The 24,042-nt window shown below is 43.4% G+C and overlaps 1 protein-coding gene across 1 annotated transcript in view; it reads left to right on the forward strand.

Moving 5' to 3' along the window:
• ITPR1 (inositol 1,4,5-trisphosphate receptor type 1) overlaps positions 1-24,042 on the forward strand; it is a 328,245-nt gene that overhangs the window by 218,544 nt on the left and 85,659 nt on the right. The window contains exons 40-41 of the mRNA XM_047094661.1: positions 3,953-4,085; positions 6,107-6,297. Of these exons, the coding sequence (XP_046950617.1) occupies positions 3,953-4,085; positions 6,107-6,297 (324 nt within the window). The remainder of the gene's footprint in view (positions 1-3,952; positions 4,086-6,106; positions 6,298-24,042) is intronic.

The following is a 24,042-nucleotide window of genomic DNA, read 5'->3' on the forward strand; positions in this document are numbered from 1 at the left end:
CCTAGCAGTGTGATTTGGGCCTCAGTTTCTTCTGCTGTAAAATGAGGCCGTTAATAGGCTCTACCCCCTTAGGACTGTTCTGCTGGGGTGTGCACGTGAAGCACTTAGCACAATGGCTGCACTATGACAAGGGTTGCTAACTGCTGTAGTTACCTTCCAGCTTGAAACACTTCAGTGATTCGGTATACACTAGTAACAAAAGGCAGGTATGTTAAAATCGAGGCACTACCTTAATGCTGACTAAGATGTGAAAGGCCCACCACTCATGTGAGAGGGTGATCTTTCCTGCAGCACATGATTTTTAAGTGCCTGGAACCTGGGAAGCCAAAAAGTTACTTTTTCTCTCCTGTGTAAATGGCAATGTTAACTCCTTAGTGCCTTGTTCGACACTTGGCTGTATTTCCACCTGTCCTTAGCCACTAGTCTGAGAGAAATGAAACTTGTGTGAGCAAACTGCAAGGCAGGAGCTTGGTTTCATTACTCTACATCACTGGTCTACCATTTTTACGGTTTTAAAATCACACTTCCTGCAAAAGAAGCTCTTGGCCTTTGCCTTTACTCAGTCTTAGGTAATAATGTGTGTGTGGAGTTACTTACCAAGACAAACATCTGATACTTGTTTGTATACTACAGGTGTGAACTGCTGGGAAAAAAATTACTCTTATTTTTTAAAAAGGGCTGCGTGGCCAAATATTAAAACTGAAGAAGTAAGGTTATTTGGGGAGTTTGGGGGGTTTTGTTGTTGTTGTTGTTGTTGTTGTTGTTTTTCCTTTTCTGCAGTCAGGTTTCTGAGCCTAGTACTCTGAACAGTTTTGTGCTCTTGAGTAATTTATATCACGATGATTAGGAAGGCTTTTTCTCTGCGGATTTTAATTTTTCCTAAATTAAACCACTGGCTCAGAAAACAGAATTTTTCTTCAACCTAAGTTTTTACACTAGGGATTTGCATAACTTTTTATAATGTTGTCCATTTTCTTTTTTCCTTTTTACCTAAAATTATCAATCTTTATTCTTTCAGAAAAAGGAATAAATCTCAACTTGTTAAAAAAGAAAAGAAAAAAGGCAAATCCCACATGCTCTGTGGGTTTTTTTTCCTTTGCAGCTTAAACTTGTGTGTGTGTGTGTGTGTGTGTTTGTGGAGAGAAGGTGAGGTGAATATGTGCCAAAAACCTTATAATTAAAAGGGAAAAAAAATAAAAGTTCGTAGGGTAGAATGTACGTGTGTGTGTTTTTCCATAATTAGCACATTTCATGATACTCTCTTATGGGGGAAAAATGTACCATTTGATGCATCAGTTGCTATGGTAACTGCCAGGGTTTTTCTGTGGAAAGAGAGACAAAATGGTAATGTGAGATCCCTCTGTAACTTCAGTTGGCGTCCAAGCTGCATAAATGTGAAGTTCCTGTTCCTGGAGTCCACGTGTTCCCAGATGGCATGTGCTCCTTTCTTCACCTCCCGCTTGCTTGATTACAAACTGACCATAGTCTTGCTAATTCCCCTCGAACTCAGAAGTGGAAAATCTGAGTCTCTCCTTCCTTAAGTGGGATTATAGTGCAAAGGCTGTGGTTGACAATTGCTTAAAGATGCATGTTTGTCAGTTGGTCACAATCGCCCTGCTTGTGACTTGACCATTCCACCCTACGATCCTCCAGATGCTTTTGCCAGGATGGCTATATTGGCTGTCTTCTGTGATTACAGCTCTTAGGTCTCAACTCCGTTGTCAACCTCCCAGTCCCTGTGCTGTCCAAAGGGATCCAGTTAGAGACTTGGGGTGGTTTACTGTCAACCATTCCCTATTGTGGAAATTCAGTCTGTATGTTACTGAAAGAAAATCAAATAGATACATCATTATGTTGAAAAAAAAGAAATCATGTTCAGTCTCCTGTTACCTCCAATGTGGAGGTAACCTTTTCTTTCTCTTTTTCTTTTTGAGTAGGCTTTTTTGAACTATCCTTTGAAATTTATATTTCTCTTATGAAGTCAGCCTTTCAGTAGTATTGACATTTTAACAATATTTATTCTTCCAGTCCAGGAGCATGGAATGTTTTTCCATTTTTTTGTGTCTTATTCAATTTCCTTCATTAAAAAAAAAAAAAATGAAGTCACCCTTTCAAATCACCATGCTCTCAGTGACTGCTTTGGAGAGTATCGATGTGTTTGTACTGGTCCTGGAGACGTAAACAGCAGCAGAGCTAAACCTTTATAACAAAAATGTGGTTTTCTAAGCCACTAAAGACTACTGTACCAAATGCAGTCCATTTAAAAAATATGTGAAAATCTCAGAAATAACTTCCCCATCGGAAGCAACTCTTGGAATTTTGTATTTACAGTTGTTCAAGGTGGGAAACAAGTCTTATGAGCTAATAGAAGCACCATTCTTTGCTGAACTACGATGAGAGACATTTGTGGGTGGAATGGATAGAAGAAAATAGAGATTTTTCCATTTCCTGAGCTTTGAGTTAAGAATCAGTACTGCCCACCCCCTCCTCTCCTGTTTATCCCATCCCAGTTTGTCCCTGGGGTCTTTGACCAACCGCATGAATTGAGAAGAAAAATTTGGCAGTGTAGCCCTAAGACCTTACGTGATTTTGGCACTGAATTAAGGAGTTTTCTTCCTTTCTCCTTGGTTCCCTGGTCCCATCTCCCTCTGGCCCCCAGCCTCTCTGCTACTCTCAGGGACCTTCCTGGCCTCCTGTCTGCTCCATCCCATCTTATTTTGCAGACACCCTACTTGAAGTCTCCAGACCTATTCTTGGAGCTAATTAACAAATCACTTTAAATTCTACTGGCTCATGTTACCGTTGCAGGTCTCTTCAGAAGAACTCTTGAGCCTCTATTTTAGACACCTGCTATATTTCAGCACGCCTTCTCTCTGCTAGACTTCTCACTTACCCCTCCTGATGATGTGCCAGAGGAACTCCAGGCCTTACTACTTTGTCCCTGGGAAAGAGCGTGGGGGAGAACCATACAGCCTCTGACTTTCAGAAGCTTCCAGACTGGGAGGTGTCCTGGGAGTCACTTAGCATAACTGAAAGTGGAATAGAGCTGAGAATAAAATCCTGCTGCTCTGTGCCGCTTTGCCAATGTCCCCGCAGTGTTAGAGAACAAATCACAGTTTTATTTATTTATTTTTTTGGTTGGAGTTGTGTGAAAGAGATGTTATGTCTTCTGTCCAAGATTCTTTTGATGGTTATATTTTTAAAACATTTTATTGCAGAAATGTTCAAATACATACGAGAAGAATCAGAAAACTTTTAAGAAGCCGCATGCATAACTCGGCTTCAACAACCATCAACTCCTTGCTGCTCTTGTCTCATTTATATCCCTACCTATTCCCTTCCCTTGTTATTTCAAAGCAAATGTCAAATGTCGTTTCATCTATGGTGCTTATTTTTTGAATGACGTATCTGATATCTGCCACTTATTTTCCATAGCATTTTTCTTCACCACTTGACCCATTGACTGTTTCTATTAGAAAGGCTTATGTTCAGCTTATCATATCATTATGCAGTATTACTTTTATGTCTTAGTATTCTCTTACAATCTTATGAATAACTCTGTGCCTGGAGTAACATTTTTATATTGCTATGTGAAAGGTGACCTGTAAAAGTCTCTTTTTGTCTGAATTTTATTGGCTTACTCCAAGGGATTTTTTTGTTTTTGTTATTGTTAGTTACCTTTCAAAATTAATGTTCTGTATTTATCACCGTGAGAGAGAGTACTTGAGATATTTAGTATTCTAGATTGCTGCTTTTTTTTTAATGATGTGGTTTCCTGAGAAAATATTGAAGAAGTTAACTTCACAGTTTCCAAATGCTTTTATTAATAATTTATTTTTTCACTGAGTGAAACTGAGCCAATTATAACTGAGTACCTCTGTGTTTTTTGAATATTAGTAGCTTAGTTATGCATTGAATTCAGAACCTGATTTATTATCCTGTTTGAATTAAGGGTGAGGCGCTCAGGCAAATTTTGGTCAACCGTTACTATGGAAACATCAGACCTTCAGGAAGAAGAGAAAGCCTCACCAGCTTTGGCAATGGCCCGCTGTCACCAGGAGGACCCAGCAAGCCTGGGGGAGGAGGTAGGCTGTGTTGTGTGCTAATTAGCTGCACGTGTGAATTGAGTGTGCCACGTAAGAGCTACATGTTTCTACTTAACAGGTTGAAACTCTGACAGATGAATTTGGGTTGCCAGTGTGTTTTCTAGCAATTCATTTTGTTTTTGGTCTACCATCAAAGTGATAGCTAAAAATATTTCCCTGCAATTAGATATTGGCTAAGACTCTTGCCCCTCTTTCCAGTACAGCAACCCTCTTGGTGATTTTTGAATGACTCAAGGAACTTGATTTCACTGCCTGTTTTCTTGTGGTCATTAGGAATCATTCTTATCATTAAATAACAATGACGTTAGCAGCAAGGATGGCAAAAGCTCACATTTATGTTATAAATGAGTGCCAAGGCTCTCCTAAGTGTTCTACGTTCTTGTGTGCTCCTCCGAGTTCTTCATTCTATGGTGGGTAGTGTTGCTGTCCCTTTTTAACAGAGAAATTGGAAGCTTCTTAGTGACTGGCCTATAATTTGAACCTTGATAGAGCTAATTCTAATGCCTATGCTGTAAGCCTCCCAAACTCTTAAGAGAGTTTTTCTCCCCACTACAAAAAAAAAAAAAAAAAAAAAAAAAAAAAAAAAAAAGTCCAGAATTGCATAAAAGTAAATCCTTAAAGATGTTACAAAACATGGTAAGCACAATTACAGGTAAAAGTTGCAAGTACATTGAACTCATTGGGGGTGTTGATTTGAGTTTGGGGTGGGAACTCATTGCTTGAAGCACAAATGTGACTTGTCTGATTCCCTATCTCTAATGAAGACTGTTAGGGACTGCAGATTCTGTAAGTAGCACCAAAATATTTGGTGATTAATAAAGTTATCCTAGCAATTTCTGGGAAAGAACCTTGAGTTTCTCTCCAGATAAAAACTTGACACATATCTGCTCGCTTCATGGGGTTGAGCAGCTTCGGTGACGACACATTCTCAGACCATTTCAGGAACAGGACCTTCTCATTTCATCTGAAAGTTCCCAGGGAGTCTCAAGCAGAAGTTCCTCACATAACATCTCAAAACGATTTCACTTTATTTTCTGTAGTGGGGTCACTCCACAAATATGAGGCCTGGGGAGGCATTATGAGGGTGTTTGGGTGTTTAGAAACTGCTTTAAAAAGCTGTAAAAGAGAAGATCAGCAACCCAATTTGTACTCTGCACTATGGATGTAATGGATTCAGATAGTCAAGACAAGCAGTGTAAAGGAGGTGGCATTTGAATTGAGGTCTGCAGGGAAGGACTGATGGCTGATTTTCTTTTTTCTGAAATTAGTCCATGTCCCCGTGTACATTAATGTTTCAGTTATTGCCAATAATAGTGCCAGTCAAGTTCGTAAATAGGCATTTTCTAAGCACAGTTGGAATCCATTCCACTAAATGACATAGGCCATGTATCCTTAAGTTTATTCATGTCATGTCAAGCTCAGTATGGATGGGAATTTCATTTGTTTTCTCCACTCTCCTATCCCCAGCTCTTGGCTCCATGCCAAGCATGGAGTAACTATTGATTGAATGAATGAACAGGTAAATTACGGGAAAGAATGAGTCTGGGGTTAGCTAGGGCGGGTTTGTTAGAAACAGGGCTATAGTGAATGTTACAGTCTTAATTTTCTTAGGAGTGTTCTAAGACATGTATAAGTTTGATTTATCTCTTGAACTCAAACTAGTTCTTGATAATTCTGCACTAAGTCACTGTGTTTTAATGCTAGGGAGAGACTTGACTGGATGGCTTTGGGTCTCTTGCTGGAAGTATATCCTTCTTCATCTTACCTGCCTACGTTCAGTTACCATCTCTGCTACTCACAAGCTGGGTGTCCCCCTTGAAGACAAGTGACTTCACCTCTGTGCTAATAATTAGTACCTTCCTTGTGGGTTTTTTTAAGAAGGTTGAAGGAGATAATACTGTTACAATGTTTAGTGCATTAAGTGTTGGTCCATAGTAGGTATGCAATACACGTTTGCTGCTCTGATTGTGGCTAATAAGAACAATATTCCATCTTCCTAGCGGGAGGCTCTGGGTCCAGCTCCACAAGCAGGGGTGAGATGAGCCTGGCTGAGGTTCAGTGCCACCTCGACAAGGAGGGTGCCTCTAATCTGGTCATTGACCTCATAATGAACGCGTCCAGTGACCGAGTATTTCATGAAAGCATTCTCCTGGCCATTGCCCTTCTGGAAGGAGGCAACACCACTATACAGGTAAGAAGGCAGCTTGGTTTCTGTGTGGCATCCCCACTGAGCAGGAAGAGAATCTGTTCTGGGAGCCAGGCACCTAGGTGATGCCAAGATCTTCTACAATGGAACCCTCATTCTTAGAGTACAAAATTCTGTTCTTCTGAAAAATGAATTCTACTAGTATCTTCCTTGGTCATTCAGTCATAGTTTAGACTTGGTTTCAAAACACAAGTCACATTTGAAAATGATAAACTGCTAAGGATGTATGAAGAAAATTGGTCCAAGATCTGAGGCATGGTAGGATGTCCATAAATGTTTGTTCAATGAATGATTAAATGAAGTGTATTTACTTTTTTTATCCAAGATCATAGAGGATCCCATCAGAGGATGACTAAAAAAGAGTTTAGACTGTGTGTGCTATTTGGATTTAATTTTTGTATCTGTAGATAATGGCTATAAATTTCCCTACCTTTGAAGTGAAAAGCTCAATACAGCCATTTGAACTAATAACACCAATTTGTACTAACTGGGAAAAGTCAGGCGAGGTTAGTCAAAGATGTGTAGATGATTTTTTGTTAGCTGGATATATATTTTAAAACAATAAAAACTTGATAGAATTCTTGACAGAAGTCCTTAATAAGTCAATTTTAATAAATTTAATAATATATTTATAATTTTCATGTAGAAATGGCAATTAAAATTATTTCTTTAAATATTTTATCCCGTTCATCATGCAGTCTTCCTTCTTTGTTGGCTCTTGAATAAGGGTTTGCTCACTGTGTGTGTGTATACACATTTTGACTAACAGCTTTATTGAGATATACCAATACACCATAAAATTTACCCTTATGTGTATATTTGACATTAAATTCTTGGGCTTGAACTTAAATTCAGAGTCTTGATCAATGGAGTCTTGGTTCTTTGTGCAAACCAGCCAAGGACATGCCTTGCTGTGGGGAGGTTTGCCTGGGCCAGGTTGAATTTCAGCCCCTGCTCATTCTCCCAGACGCCCTGCTGCTTGAACACGCTGCGCAGCGAACTGTGGTGGTCCTGTCTTCTCGCCGTCCATTCCCTGCTTGCCCCAACACACAATTCTGAAGTTCATTATTAGGCACTTCCCTAACTGGAGATTTGTGACAGGGGCAGAGTCCAGTGCTTGCCTGAGTCATCACTTGCACCGGAGTTGTGACAAGTTGGGATTGCTGATTTTGTCACATGTGAGTCTGACTGTGAGCGTGGATGGATCCTGTGGTCATTCTCCTGAGAATAGGGCCCACTTATTGCCCTGTTGGAATGGAAGCAGTGTCAAACACTCCTTGTTTTTCAACCACCTGATTTGCAGTGACTAGATCAGTTGAACTGAACATGTATCAAGTGCTTTGTGTGTACACAGTGCTTTAGTAGGAACTATAAGGCAGTGGTTTTTGGACACTGGAGCTAGTTGGTCTATGAGAAGGTTCTCCAGGCACAGCCAAGTATAAAAAATGGAGAGCTTAGGAGGAGTTTTTCACAAACCAAGTAAATTCAATTTGAAGGACCATCTTACTATTTTATTTCTGATATTATATCCTCTCCAATTTTTCTTTTAGCTCCAAAGTCTTTGCTTTAATGAAAAGATTTTGATAGTGGGTGACAGGTTTTTTCCCCCTCTGGCTAAAGAAAAAGGTGGAAACCCTAGGTTATTGTTTCCAGTTTTTTGGAAATTGCAGTTTTCTTTTAAAGCTTTACTAATTAGAGAAATCCTAGAATCCTAGAAGCCTAGTCTTAGAGAAATTGAAAAATCAAGAATACAAGAATGCAAACACATGTATTTTTCTCAAGGATAATGGTAATGCCATCTAAAAGGTAAGAATGATAACACAGACCCTCCAAAGAAGAAGTAACGACATCTGTGTGAGGAGTCAGTGAAAGGTTTTTTTTGATGAGATTGGCTGTGAAGGATGGCTGTGGGTCTGAAGGGTGGAAATGATGTGGAACTGGGTCATGAGCCAGCCCTTTTGTGCTGCTTGGGAGGGAAGAGGAGGCCCAGGGTGCAGGAGCTGGAGGGGTGCTGGAGAACAGGGATTGGGTCCGTCACACTGAGCAGAGCTGGCGTAGGGTGGTGAACGGGGACTGGCGGGGGGTGTGAGAGTTTGTATGCAGTATAGGGCAGCCTGTCAAGGACCTTGGTGCTGCCGTTTAGGACTACAGATCTGGCAGTGTTGGACAGGTGACATGAGAACAGGATCCAGAAGGTGGCAGTTCAAATAAGTAAGTTAATTAGCAATAACGTAGGAGAGGTAACAAGAACTTAAACTGAAGATAATTCTATGATAAAATTGGTCATAATGTGAGAGAGGATATTTTCTAGGATAGGCACTTTTTGGGGTGCTAGAGATAATTAACGCCTCCACCTAGGGGGTGAATACACGGGTACATACCTGTTTCAAACTCAGTGACCCATACAATGAAAATTGGTGTGCTTTATTGTACATAAGTTATACTTCAGTAGAAAAAAAAATGGGGAGAAGAAGAGGTACTGAACCTAGTGGGGCAACAGGCTCAGGGACGGGATATCATGAATGCAGACTCTCCAACACTCCCTGCTTGAGACTGGACCCTAGACCCACTGATAGTTGGTAAATGCTGGCCAAAATGGAACCTAAACAGATGTGGAAGATGAGAAGATCATAGGTCTCATTTGGCTCTTTGAGGCTCAAAAGCGTCTGGATGAGAAGAAGCATGAAGGCACCGTTAATTAAGGAATAATGAAACTTGGAAAGGGCTCGTGGGGGCTGAGGGCCGCCGGTGCTAAGGCTGGCTGGCGAGATGGAGTCTGCGGTTCTGGCAGGATGCCGTGTTTTTCACAGTGTACCCCTCATGATGATGGCAAGGCACACAGAAGCTGTTTTTCCTTCAAGTTCTTTATCTTGTAAAGTAATTATGAATATTAGTTTCATGTTTTCACACATTTATTACTCATAAGCTCAGGCTCCAGATGAACTGCCACAATAGAGTTCCAATAGTTCAGCCTCGCAGGGAGTGGAGATGTTTTCTCTTAAGGGAGCCAGTGTGCTCATGAGGGGGTGAGCCGGGATGGGAGGGCATAGCACCAAGGGCACACATGCTCACGCTTTCTTTCTCCCTCATCCTCCCCATTCTGTGACCTCAGAGGGTGGAGGGGAGAATCTGGCCCATGGCTTTAGTAGAGACCCGTGGTTCCAGGAAAATTGATTCTAGCCTAGAGTTGAGTTGTGAGCTCTCCCTTGGCCCCGAGCTTTCTTTCTCTGGAGAGAATGATGTGGAACTCAGGTTGTGTCTGGAGCTGGTTAAGAACCTTGAAGCCCCAGGGGGAGTGATTGAAAATTTCATCCTGCTTTAGAGAAGCTGGTTGAAGTAGTAAATGAGTAGCTGTGGGAAGTTAGTCTGAGTTGGGTTAACACTGTCGCTACGACCATTAATGATTGCTGAAATGCTGTAATCCATTGAAGGTGGCCTAAGGTCCCACTGCAACTCCATGCCCGTTACTCCTGTTTGTATTGTCCAGTTGTGGTGTCAGGAAGGGAAATTGGTCTGAGGTCAGGTGGGCTTCCATGGAGTAATGTTTCTCAGTGACTGGTGGTAGAAAGGGCAGTCAAAGGGAAGCATAGAGGGCTATAGGGTTCCGGAACTGGGTGTTGCCTATTCAGAAAGAGGGCTGCAGAAGGACCCTTATGCTTATAAGCACCTCTTCCCAGGATTTAGAACATGTTTCACGTGGAGAAGAAGGAGAAGTACTACCTTCCAGTCCGGGTCTGTGTGGGATTAAGGAAGTTATTACTGCGTTTCTGTTCCTGTGTCTATCAAGTGTGAGGCCTAAGTGCAGACCCCTGGGTTCCTTGTCGCCTTGAATCAGAACTTGTAAGCAATTATTAAATGTTTTTCCAGGAATTCTTAGAATCTATCAGTGATGTTTGGCCGATTCCATTTCTGAAGTTTTCTTTGGCTTGTGAAAATAATTATGAAAAATATGATTGGACACACTCCAGGTGATCCATACAATGGAATACTACTCAGCAATAAAAAGGAAAAAACTATTGATCCATGCAATAACTTGGATGCATCTTAAAGGCATTATGCTGAGAGAAAGGAGCCAATCTCAAAAGGAGGCATACTATGTGGTTCTAATTCTATGACATTCTCGAAAGGACAGGACTGTAGTGATGAAGAACAGATCACTATTTGCCAGGACTAGGGGCGAGGGGAGAATTTGACTCTAAAGAAACAGCACAAGGGTTTTTTTGTGTGATAACACTATTGTGTGTCCTGTTTTGGTAGTGGCCACGTGAATCTATACATGTGTGAAAGTTTGTAGAACTGTATACCAAAGAAGTTAGTTTTACTGTATGATCATTTTAAAAATTAACAAAAGTAAAAGCCATAATGATGATGATAATAGCCAGTTAAGTGCTTACTATGAGCCAGGAACTATGCTTCAGTGTTTTCAGTGTATCCTCTCATCTAATCCTCACTCTCTCTATAGGTGGTAGATGCCATAATTACCCCTTTTAACACATGAGGAAAGTAAAATGAAAAAACGTTAAGGAACTTGCCCCAAATCCTACAATAAGTAAGTAGCAGAGCCAAGATTTAAACCAGGGCAGCTGGGTTCTCTGAACTCCTCATTCCCTATGATGCCTTCATTCTGTAGGATGATGGTAAAGGTCCGAGGAAGAATAGTAGGTGCTTTATAGAGAAAGACGACTTGCTCCTTCTTACCACTTAACTCCTTGTCACCTTCAGGAACAGAGCTGTAGGTGGGCCAGGGGTGGGTTCTTGGCTGCAGAGCTCAGTAGTGAAGACAGTGGAACTGGCATCCATTCTCCCTGGGTTTGGGCGCTTACTGTGTATAAAGTCCTTCCACTCAGGCTATCTCTTTGGAGTCTGAGGAGTTCAGTGAGGGTTCTGACTTACTCAGAGCTACAGAACTAGACTAAATGCCATGTGCCTCTTGTCTCCTCCACCCCCCCTGTTTTAGTTCTGTCACTTTAGCGGCCCTTTTGAAATTTAGTGCCTTGAAGCAGTGACCGTTCTCACAGCTGTCACACTTCTGTAGGCTTGGGCTCAGCTGAGTGGTTCTTCTATACCATGTGATTTTGGCATGGGCTTGATTGGGTAGTCAGCCACGGTGGCCACTTGGTTCTGGCTCTCATCTGGGAGCTTACTGGGGACTGTCACTCGGATTGCTTTGGTTCTCCTCCCTGTGGCCTTTCCATGTGGTTTGGAGTTCTTAGAGCATCTTGACTGGGGTCTAAGTGGAGTTTCAAGAAGTGGAAAGTGGAAGCTACAAATCCTTGTAAGTCCTGGGCTGAGGGGGATTCCTCGAATGTCACTTCTGCCGCATTCTTTTGGTCAAAACCAGTCATAAGGCTTTGTCATAAGGTCAGCCCAATTTCAGAGGGGGGGTGAGAAAAGCCCTACCTGTTGTTGAGATGAGGGCATGTGCATATTAGGAGGGAACTGTGTGGAGGTGGGCAACTTTGGAGACTGGTTCCATGCCCCCCCCCCCGCATTATAAACGATTGAGCACCTATCATGGGTCAGTCAAACCCCTGAGTTGGGCGCTAAAGTTTCAAAAAAAAAAAAAAAAAAGGCACCATTGTCTGCCACAGAGGAGCTTTGTTCTCCCTGAAAATTCAGTCCTGTCTTTGCAGAAGCGACGACTCATGTCATTGCCTTTCTGGGTGTTCTGTGAATATTCATCCCAGTCCTTAGGATGAAGTTGGTGGGGCTCTTAGCTCTCCAAAAGTTGTGAATTTCATTGCCCAGACCTTGGAGGAATCAATTATGGGAATCCAAAAATAAAGACATGTAGTGCTTGCTAGGAACCCTCACAGAGAGAGTTTGCTCCTTTATTCTGAAACCTTGTTATCTCTCACATCATCACCTAAAGCCCTGAAATGACAGGAACCCACATTTAGGATATTTCCCATCCTGGCATAATGGACTCTTAGGGACAGTGTCCTCAAGTCTTCGAGCATCTTCTGTCTGTGCCCTGGCTTATCTGAGGGGTGGATATTAATCTCCAAACTCCTCTGACCTGAGAGCAGCTCAGACTTTATGGTGAACCCTGTGCTTACAGGAACAAGGAGATGCTACCACTGCCCTTCAGCTCCGCAAGGTAGGATGACACATTGTCAAACCATGGAATCGAGCTTCTCTTCGAGCAACCCCTACGTTACCTCCCCACTCCGGCTTCACCCCCTTCCTACCAGCTCTCAAAAGGAGTCTTTCTGCTTGGTGTTTTGTAGCAAGTGGGAAACTATAAAATAAGCATTTGCTTATGAATTAATTTTTGGCACACTCAGGGCTCAGCAAGCCTTACGGCACTTGCATATCCGTCCTTCAAGTCCTTGCCAATTTCTGTGTTCCTTCCTCCTGCGACGTTCCCACCAGCACCCTGGGGGAAGTTCCCTCTGCTTCCTCTTCCCTGCGGGAGGGCAGAAGCTGTCCTCACCTGGAGAAGAGGAGGAGTAAAGTATATCTTTGAACATATCTCGTGTTGTGGGTTTTTAAATTTTTTTTAATTTTATTATTTTTTTAATGTTTATTTTTGAGAGGGAGAGAGAGACAGAGTGTGAGCCGGGGAGGGGCAGAGAGACGGAGACACAGAATCCGAAGCAGGCTCCAGGCCCTGAGCTGTTAGCACAGAGCCAGAGCCAGAGCCAGACACGGGGGTCGAACCCACGAACCGTGAGATCATGACCTGAGCCAAAGTCGAACGCTTAACCACCTGAGCCACCTAGGCACCCCTGTCCTTTTTTTTTTTAATTTTTTTTTAATTTTTAAAATTTCTTATTTATTTTAGAGAGAGACAGAGAGCAAGCAGGGGTGGAGCAGAGAGAGAGGGAGACACAGAATCTGAAGCAGGCTCCAGGCTCTGAGCGGTCAGCACAGAGCCTGACATGGGGCTCGAACTCACAAGCCATGAGATCACTGTCATGGGGCTCAAACTCACAAGCCATGAGATCATGACCTGAGCTGAAGTCAGACACTTAAGTGACTGAGCCACCCAGGCGCCCCTTTTTGGGGTTTTTTGAAAGCAAATACAGATGTTGGGAGATACATGTGCTGACATGACCATAGAGGACCTCATAGCAAATTAAGGAGACAGACATAACAAAAAAAAATTTTTGGACTAATTGCTTCTGGTTGCAGAAGCACAGTGAATTTTATGTATCAAATGGCTGCCCACAGCTATTCCTATGCCAAGTCTAGCCTACAGACACACCCGAAAAGGGCTTTCTTTTTTGCACGTACGCAGCTGGAGATGGAAAATGTGAGAAGTGCTCCTTCGGGAAACTGGCTTGCAAACTCATCTGAGAGAGATCCCTAGTCCTTGGGGGCCTTTCCTTCACCACACACTTATTTTTTGTGGTTGGCTTAAGAAATCAGCCCAAGAGCCAATATTATATATGAAATCTCCCACCCCTTCCAGAAGGAGTTACCAGAAGGGCACATTGGAGGATCATGTTGATCTGGCTACCTCTGACCCCACTTAGCAGGGAGATGAGGGCAGAAAGGGCAATTTGATTTGCCTTTGCTGGAAATAGAAGGCCAGTTTGTGAGGACAAGCAGCCTTGGTTTGACAGGGCTCTCACCCTTAGAAGGAGGAGGAGATTGGTGTGTGAGCAAGTTACGTAAAAGGGTGTTGTTTTTGGCAGGGAAGTCAGAAATGAGTCACTTCTGAGTGGTGTTTTCTGACCTCAGGTTTTATCCATGTGGGAAATGAGTGTGGCCTGCCACAGTCAGAAGATGGCTCCCCAACCCCCGCCCTAGTGTGGTGGAGTTGGGAGCCATTGGCCTTGAAATAGGAGGGAGGCAGGTGGCCTGTCCCCCGCAGGCTTCCCTGGACTCTCTGCCTTTCAGCTGAAGCTGTGAAGGGTCTGAACAGCTGCCCCTCCTTTGAGAGCTGGTGGTAATGGGTTGCAGACTCTGGGGACACTGCCTAGAAGGGGAGCCTCTGACGTGGGAAGGAGTTTGACCTCCACAGTGGAAACACCTGTGTTGGAACCCCAGCCCTGCCCTCGGCCAGTGGGGTGACCTTGGACTTTCTCAGGACGCTTTGAAACTCAGCTTTCTCATCTCTAAAGTAAGAGTTAGAAAAACTAAGTCCCTTCCTTATGGAGCTGTTGCGAGGATAAGATGGAGTAGCATTGGGGGTAAAGTGTGTGTCCCTATAGACAGTGCGCACCTGTGAGCTGCTGCCGTGGGGACTGGTTTTGTGGAATGAGGACGGTCCGGGGTTTGAGCCTTGCTTCTGCCATGTCCCTCTTCAGGACATGGGGCAAAGTTTTTGACCTCTGTCAGTGTGGTTGCCAGCTAGAGATCAGGGTGGTGAGAGTGACCACCTCACAGGGCTCCTGCAACAGGGTAGTTCATACCAAGTGCCTCAGACAGTTGTCAGGGTCATAGAGGGATCTCAAAATATGCTGATTTTTTTATTAATAAACATTTATTATTTTAAAAAGTGGAGTTCATTTTTTAAAATAGGTTTCTTGTCAAAAAGCTGACTCCTGAGCTTTTGCTTCTGTGTAGCGGTTTATGGTCCGTTGGGCCAGGGGTTGGGGGGTGCTGTTTTACCTTGTTTTCATACTCAGTTCACCTAAGTTCCTCTGACTATATATTTGAAATGATGTTAGAGGTCCATAAGGTCAGGACACTTCCATGTCTTGGGTACTGGTTACCTTTCCTGACAGACATTCTGCGTGAAGCGGGAAGTGAAGGGAACTCCAGTCACTCTGTGGTTTCAAGTGCTCCCTGACCTATGTGCTTACTTTGCTCCCCCCCCCTTTTTTTTGTGGTGCAGATAACTTCTTTGACATAGGTACCTTACCGTCTTACCCTTTTTCTCCATTCCCATGAAACTGATGTGTCACTGAAAGGTCTTTCAAGGTTTTTGGTCTGAATTCAGGTTTTCAGGTAGAAAGTCAACACTTGAAGGTAGTTACCATTCTTGAGAACATAAGACGTGAATGACTCTCCAAAAAGGTGACACCCCACGCAGCTGGTCATGGCAGTTCTCCAGACGTTAGTGGACACTAGAGAAGGCATGGGCATATTGGCTTGGTTTTGCAGTCCAGGACAAGAAGTGACTGCAGGGATTATCAGCACGTCCATATGTCGTTCCTCCTCACTTGGGTATAAAGAAGCACAGTCCGGGGGTGCCTGGGTGGCTTACTGGGTTACGTGTCCGACTTTGGCTCAGGTCATGATCTCACAGTTTGTGAGTCTGAGCCCCATGTTGGGCTCTCTGCTAGCAGCTCAGAGCCTGGAGCCTGCCCCTCCCCTACTTGCACTATGTCTCTCTCAAAAATAAAAAAACCATTTTTTAAAAAAGAAAGAAACACATTCCTGTTGAGGTGCTTTGAAGGGAAAGTATGCACCCTGGCTCATGTTTTTAGAGGAAATGGAGACCCAGTATTATTTTTCCTTTTTCCTGAATAGCAAAGCCATCAGTTTAGGCAGAAGTGGACAGGTACATGTATCTGCTCTTCTAGTGTTCCAGTAGAGGATTACATTCATTGGGGATTGAGGGAAGATCTTTGGAAGCAGAATGTTAAGCTCTTTACTTTGTGCGAAACCTAGAAGCAGGAATTGGTTTCTAAGGAGGGTCTTCAAAGAAACGATTGGGTTTTCCATAGTTTCCAACATTTGACTAAAGAACAGGAAAAAAAAAAAAAAAAGAAGACTTGAAAGAGGTTGTATGTTGAACCATCATTTCATTTCATCCTTTTAAATCCACAAGTCCAGATTTTTCTCCTTTCTTTCTCTTCCTTCAGGTCTAGCAAAAGGTCTGTGCTCTTGCTAACTTTCCTTAATGACTTCTAAGGAGGGAATGAATGCATCTTATGAACTTTCAAGCTGACCCCAGATTCTCCTCTGTTGGCTTGTGATGTGTTAGTCCGGGGCTTAGCAAACTGGCCAGTAGGTCCAATTCAGTCTGTCACCTACTTTTGTAAATAAAGTTTTATTGGAACACAGCCATGCTTACTCCTTTAGTGTTATCTCTGGCTGCTTTCATGTTGTGAGGGCAGAGTGGAATAGTTGCAACAGAGTTCGTATAAAGCCTAGAATATTTAGCATTTGTCCCTTTACCGAAATTTTGGCCAATCCCTGTGCTTATTGAATCTTGACTGTCTAAATATTAACCTGGCAAAGTGTCTTTCCCTCTTTATTCTATTCACCAGATGACCAATATCCTAAATTCCAAGATGCTTTGGCCACTTATTCACTTAATAAGGATTTCAGGGAAAGAGGGGTGTCTACTTTCTTCCTTTTTTGTGTGTGTGAGGGATGTATAGGGACAGTGGGAGTATGTTTTAGAAGACTCTTTTTTTTTTTTCCCAAGAGGAGGTCTTCCCTTTCCTTCACCATCTCTGCTCAGATATATTCCATTACCCTTATTTATCACCTTTCAACAGATTTGGAAGGCAGATTAAAGCAGTTTAAGAGTCCATATACTTGGGACTGCAGGATTTTCATCTGTGGGCCCTCTCTGACCAACCTACCTTAGACCACCACACTTTAAGTTAGTCACTTCCTTAGGGCTCAGTGCTGTGCTATTTCTTTGCCTCCTACAAAGGTTTCCTCCTGGCCTTGGGGCATATACAGTTAATCTTAAAATATCTGAAATGTTGGAGCCTGTTTGTCTTCTTTTTCTCCAAACTCACTGGGTGATCTCATTATCTCCCGTGGCTTCCGGCTACCATTTATGCCAACAGCTCGCAAAGGTGTAGTTCCTGGCTCCACCTCTTTGCTGATTTCTACGTTTCTGTTTGAATCCCCGTTGAGCATCTCCACCTGTGTTAACTGTAGGTTAGCGTGACCTCAAGTGCACCTGTCACCTCCCCTCCTCTGTCCCATTTGCTCTCTTGTATTCCATGCCCTGGTCAAGGGGCTCACCAGCACCTTTCCTGTTGACCAGGGGACATACCTGGATGTCACTGGTCACTGTATGTCACTCCTCTCTTACTTATTCTGTGCCCACTCCACCTCCCAGTAGTTTAGTGGTCAGCGTTCAGTTAGGACTTGTAATGAGCCAGACAGTTGGCACCTTCAGGTTAAATGACATGCCCAAATTGGCTCAGCTGAGGTGGAAGGAGGTGGGGCTTAGAAGTCACTCTGGCTTTAGAATTCCTACTGCTGACCACCATGCAGCTCTCTGAGTTGTGATCCTGATTGTGTCTCCCCTGGATAACTGGGATAGCTTCTTAGAGCCCTCCCCGCCTGTGGGCATTTACCTCTTGTATGCTGCTGTCAATGATGTCCCCCAAACAGAAGCCTGACCACCTCGTTTCCTATCTTTTTTTAATTTTTTTTTAACGTTTTATTTATTTTTGAGACAGGGAGAGACAGAGCATGAACAGGGGAGGGTCAGAGAGAGGGAGACACAGAATCTGAAACAGGCTCCAGGCTCTGAGCTGTCAGCCCAGAGCCTGATGCGGGGTTCGAACTCACGGACCGCGAGATCATGACGTGAGCCGAAGTCGGCCGCTCAACCGACTGAGCCACCCAGGCGCCCCCTCATTTCCTATCTTAACAGCCTTCTGCAGATGATGGAATCCAGTGGTATGCTGCATGATCTGGCCCTGCCTGGGTTTCTGCACCCACTCCCCCACGCTCATTGTCTTGGAGCTACATCTGTTCATTTGCCAGTCCCTTCTGTGTACTCAGATGCCTCTGCTCCATGTAGGATGTGTCCTGTTTCCCTTTGCCTGGAATACTTAGCAAACCCTGTCTGAAATGTCTCCTGCTTTGGAAACTTTCTCTTGATCCCCTGGAGGCAGAAGTAGTGGTCTCCACCGATAGGCTGTTCATTCATTATAGCGATCACCACACTTGAAGTGAAAGTTCATTGTAAGACCCGAGAGAACAGAAAGCAAGTTTGTGTTGACCTCCAAGTTCCATAGAAAATGACCTGTGTGTGGGGCGCCTGGGTGGCTCAGTCGGTTAAGCATCTGACTTCGGCTCAGGTCATGATCTCACGGTCTGTGAGTTCAAGCCCCACATCGGGCTCTGTGCTGACAGTTCAGAGCCTGGAGCCTGCTTCAGATTCTTTGTCTCCCTCTCTCTCTGTCCCTCCCCCATTCGTGCTCTGTCTTTCTCTGTCTCAAAAATAAACATAAAAAAAATTAAAAAAAAAAACAAAACACCTCATATGTGTTAGATGAAGGGGAACCTCATTTGTACATAATGTCATTGTAGAGAATCCTACTCTCGAGGCTTCTTCTGAGATCCAAATGAGGTAATATGTGGAAGATGCTCAGCTCACCATGGTGCTTAACACGCAGTAATTGCTTATGGTTACTTGTCAGTAGTACGTTTTTCTCTCCACTCACCCACCCAAGAATGTAATTTCTTCCAGGATCAAACCTCTGTCTTACTCCTCAGCACCTGGACCATGGTGGGTGCTCAGTAAATATCCACTGAATGAACAGAAGGTCTGACCCTTATATGGCCATCATGGTATGTTAGCCTTATTATTGTTTTTTGAAGATAAACATAAGGATGTGAAAATTTGTTGTTACTGGTTGTAACAGTTATAAAGGGGCACCATCTAAATTTAGGGGTGAAAGGGAATTAGGTTTATCTGAGTCTAAGGGAAATATATAGTGTCACTTTGGAGAAACATCCTTATGATGCCAGAAACACTAAGGGTCTCTGTTTTCTTGTTCTTAATAACTAGAGATAGTAGTAATGGTAACGAGTACCAGAATATGAGTGTGCGTGTTCCAGGAGGTATGCTACATGCCTTCTCCGCTTGATCTCAGTTACTCTCTTTGGTGATCCTGTGTGGGTAGGTACTGCCATGAACCCTTTTTCCAAAGGGGAAATAAAGGATCCAGGAGGTCATGGTAGTTGTTCAGGGCCACTGAGGTAGCTGGTAGTTGTGTCTGAGTTTATTTCTTGCCACAGCCTGAGTTGTCTTCTCTCTGTGTTGGTGCTTCCATGGTGTATGAGAAGCCTCCATTAATTTCCCTGGCACAGACATGGTCCACATTCCCCTCCCTGGAGACCAAGAAAAGGGGCTCTGGACCCCTTTTGAGGACCTTGCCTACTATCAGGCAAATTAGAATTTGTGGCTTCACTCTTGGTTGCTCGTTTGGTGGATGGACTCTGTGGAGGGTGCTGTGAGAAGCACATGAGAAGACAGCTCGTGTGGCTGGTGTCTTTGCTTTGGTTATAATATTGGCTTGTGAATGACAGAGAAGGAAACCGTGAAAGTCTTTCTTTTAGGCTTAGTGTCTTGTTTGCTAAATAAAAACTGTTAAGTGTTATACATGCTGCTTCACCTCTATCAAATTCCACGTTCCCAGGTCTATGAAAGTTAATGACAAGGAAACTCTATTGCATAACTTCCTCTCTGTGGAGAGAGTGGCAGCTCATTTAATTAGGGCTTATATGAAAGGTTAGGTTACATTATTAACAAGTTTTGTTTTTTACTTGTATATAAAGAAGCACATGTACTCTGGCATAATGAGAGGCTTGTTAGATCTCACATTTTACCCATTTTGCACAAAGAGGCTCATTGCACTGGATTCTCCTCATATTTGAGTCGTTGATTGGTTGGACAGTATTCACTTGGGGGCAAAGATAAAGGAAGAGGGCAGGAGCTATACGTGGTACTGTTATGTAGTTCCCCTGGGCTAGGTCCGGTAGCTCTAGTTACATGTGAGGAAAATGAGTCTCAAAAGAGCCAGAGCTCTTATTCAAAGTCACCCTATTAGCACAGCTGAGATTTGAACCCAGGTCTGCCTCTCCAAAATCTCCCAACTCTCTACCATGCTAGAAAGTCTTTGAGATACAGGAGTCCAATGTCAGGGGCTTAGCCTGTTTCCACTCATGGGCTACACACAGTAGAGAGCAGTGTCTGTCTTGTTCTCGTTGGGGCTAGGGCCAAGATATACTGGTTTTTTGATCTAAGAAGCAAGGAATCACTGCTTGGTTAGGCCACGAATTATAAAAGTTGTCTTACAAACCCACACGATGGAAACATGAGGAATTTTATAATAATGTAAGAGCCTTCCTTTAGTTTCCACTGGTGTCTTTATTGAGTATCTTTTTGTGGTCAAAGGTGAACTTCTCCCTGATAAAAGAAGGGCTCTTGCTCAGTTTTGAGTTTTCTGGAATTCATGTTGGCGGGGAGAATGGGGAGTGAAAGACAGGGCGCATTGCAGATGGCTGTTGCAAGCCCCTCTACTATTTCCAATTAGTGGATGCATGTGTGAGTTGTATGCCTGTCTTATATTTACAAGAGGAAGTATCCCGTTTAATTTTATTTTCACACCAAAAGCCCAAGTGTTAAGAGAACATGGTGTTTTAACACTCCCTCGGTTATCAGCTGCAGCGCGGAGGTTGTATATTGTCACATACAGTTTTCTGAGTATATTTCTACATTTGTTACCTGGCAACATTGCTGCGTCGGGACATGGAGATGTGTTGGTTCCTACCAGATCTGCACTGTTCATATTGTAGAAGGTAGATCCTGTTTTTCTGGCAGGAATTTATAAGAAGAGAAGGCAGGAGGCTTAAAGCAACTCAGTTGAGAGATGGGCTGAAGCATTTCAAGTGACTGTCCCTGGACTAGAGATCCGACCAGGGATGTAGACTCTTGCCTTACTTGAATTTATGCATTATTGTGTTGTTGCCCACCCACCAGTTCTGATGAGAAAGGAAATCCCATTTCAGGGATGACAGCCACTACATCTCTTGCTGGGGTCACCATCTGAGCTACTTAGAGCCCTACACGATCTTTGTTTAGCTGATATGATGCGTTGAAAACACTGTATATAGAATTTAAATGCTTAGTGGGGCCTATATGTACTCTCAGGCTATCCCAGCACAGACATGCCTCCCTTCCATGCCCTGTGCAGTGAACCCCTGTCCTTTGAAGACATTTGTATTCAAAACCCTCCATCATGGGTTTGAAAGTCCTCTTGGTTGAAGCCACACCTTGCAAGACTCAGACAAAGCTTACTGAGACTAAAGGCATTGAATTCTCTAGCACCTGTAACATTTCTTGACGAATGCCGGAGAGGGACAAGTTCCCATGGCAACAGTTTCTAAGAGTTATGTGGCATCAACAGGTTAGACGAGGTATCAGAGTAACTGAGCTGTGCAGCGCATCCTGTAAGCACACACTCCTATTAAATACCTCTCTGCAAAGGCGCCAAAGCAGGAGTCTGTTCAGAAGTCCCAGCAGACACTGGAGGACTGGCCAAGTTGGGCTGGATTTCAGGGCACATTTGTGTTTCCTTCAGTGCTTACTTTTGAAGGTGTCTCTGAGGACATCCACTGGACCCTTAATGTCTTGCCTTTTAAGAGAGGAAAGGTGTGCTGATTATGCCTGGAGGCATTTAGAAGCCATCAGTTAGCTTTAAACATTTATATATTTGTGTTTTTTAAGTGTTCTGACCTCCTTTGGAAAACGAAAGAAGCCAATTTATTAATGGTTCTTTGCTCTTGGGAATTAATATTACCCCTAGCATCATCAGGAAACATTCTAAGGAGAAGCACACAATTCTTTAAAAAAGTTTTTTAATAGCTATTGGATATTTTTGTATACCTGAGGAGGACTTGACCCTGAGGGTTCCGAACTCGGCTATTGTCCTGAGTACCCTTAACTTGGAAATCTATGTCCTGCTATTTAAACTTTAAGATGATCCTAACTTGATTAAAGTCCTCAACCAGTAGGCCGAGGAAAACGCTTCAGAAAAAACAAGGTCATGCTGCATTTTTTTGGTAAGCACAGGAATCAACAAAGAGATGTTATATAACTTCTATTTATATCCTCCTTGCTCACTATCTGCAGGCAGACAAGAGTCGCTGAGAAGGGATTTAATGAGCTCTCTGGGTTTGCTCACCTTCCTGAGCTGGTAGGAACCAGCTTGTTCTCAAGTGCGTCAGCAAAGAATCTGGCTGTGGGTGGGCGGCCAGGGTAGGTGGACGGACTTGTTGCCATGGTGTTCTTTAATTCTCCTGTCTCCCAGAGATCTCACCCCCCTCTTCCCTGACTCCTTCCTTTCCCCCCTTTTCTTTCTTTTTTTTTTTTCTTCTTTTTTTTGTAATCTATAAGCTTCCTTGTTTCTCACACCTACTCATGATTCTTGGAGCTGTCTCCGGAAACAGAATATTTTTCCTTCCCCCCCACCTCCACCCCCCACCAAGAGCTCTGCATTGTGTAGCTCCAGGACATCAGAAGAGTTTCCGCTAAGGTATATTGTTTTCACCCTCCCCTATTTTCTCATGGTTTTCTTTTTTTTTTATTGCCCAGCCCCTCCATAATAGGGACCTATCCCAGACATCTTTAATCTCACCCAATAGAAATTTACTCTTCCCTGTTGGATTGCCCCCAAACCAGGTGGATTCCATTGTCAGTTGTATGAACAGTTGCTAAGCCCCAGAGGAGAAGGGCTGTTTGTTTTTCCCTCCATCCTCCTGTGTGCTCTTGCCCTAGGCGGGTGGATGTCTCCTGTGTCACCTAGCACATTATAAAATAGAACCACATGAAAATAAGAGAACGCGTTTGTCCCACAGTGATAATTCCTAGAGCTTGGGCAACTTCTGTTACCTTCCAGGTTGAAATTATTCAGCCTGCACCCCCCCCCAAAAAAAAAGAGAGGAAGAAAAGAATAGTGGCTCCTCCATCCAGTTCTCAGCAGGGACATGGAACTGTCATTCTCAGAACCCCTATGTGGCAGGCACCAGGAGTGCCCACCACAGAGCCTTCTGAGCTGGCCTCATGTTACTGGCCACATTCCCGCCAGAAGAGAGGTATTGGAAAGATGTGAGTAGGGAAGTTAGAATGAAATATTCTTAGAAAAGAATAAGTAGTTGCCATGAGGACAGGCTTAAAAAAAAAAAAAAAAAGCCAGAACCCACCCCTGCCTTGCCCAAGAGTTGTGCAACTCTTAATAGCAGTAGCCTGTTTGAATAATCAAAGGCAAGCTGACTTCCCTTTATTAACTTCTGTTAGAGACATCTGCATAAAATATCCCCAGATTCCAGACCAAGAAGGTAATTTTTTTTTCCCTTGGAGTAACTGGAGGGACTTTCCCTTTGGAGCTCTTCCAGCAGAGTTAACTTCATGGTTGAAAATATTTTTCTTGTTAGAAACTGCCAACAGTGTGAATCCTGCCCTGGCAAGAGGAAAGGCACCTGGTGCAGAAGTAAGGAACCTAGGCCTCAGAACCTAACAGACCTCCACAGCTGGCTTGGGGACTTCTGCCACGACCCTTCTTTTCACTGATAAATCTCTGCCCACTTATGTTTCCTAAGGGCCCCCAGGTTCCTTTTTGAAAATGGCAAAGGTTCTCTTGATGTTTCTACCACTTTCTTATGCCTGGGTTTTAAACTTGCTTCCATCAAGATGGCCCAGACACTGAAGGGGTAGTTCTATAAACCATCTAACATCTTCAAGCTGTTTGCTTCCCTCTGCATTCAGGATGTAAAAAAAAAAAAAAAAAAAAAAAAAAAAATTAGATTGCATTTGAGGAGGATGCATTTCAGTTGCCCTCACCATACGGTGTTTGAGAAATATGTTTTTATTAGCCTCCTTGCAACACAACCCCACAAACTGTTCAGCCCAAGAGGCTGTAGTTATGTCGGGGAGTCGGTGGAAGGCTCACAATTGATTGTCCTTCCCGCTCCATAGTTACTAATGCAGGTGTCAGTGGGGCCAGAGTAGTTAACAGTTAACTAGATGGATTAAGGATCTCAGGTAGCCTGAGCCTATCACAGAGGCATGTG

This window comes from Lynx rufus, unplaced genomic scaffold, assembly GCF_022079265.1.
Source record: "Lynx rufus isolate CCGP_SWC_20201006 ecotype Redwood Valley unplaced genomic scaffold, mLynRuf1.p SCAF_4, whole genome shotgun sequence".
In the NCBI taxonomy this organism is placed as follows: domain Eukaryota; kingdom Metazoa; phylum Chordata; class Mammalia; order Carnivora; family Felidae; genus Lynx; species Lynx rufus.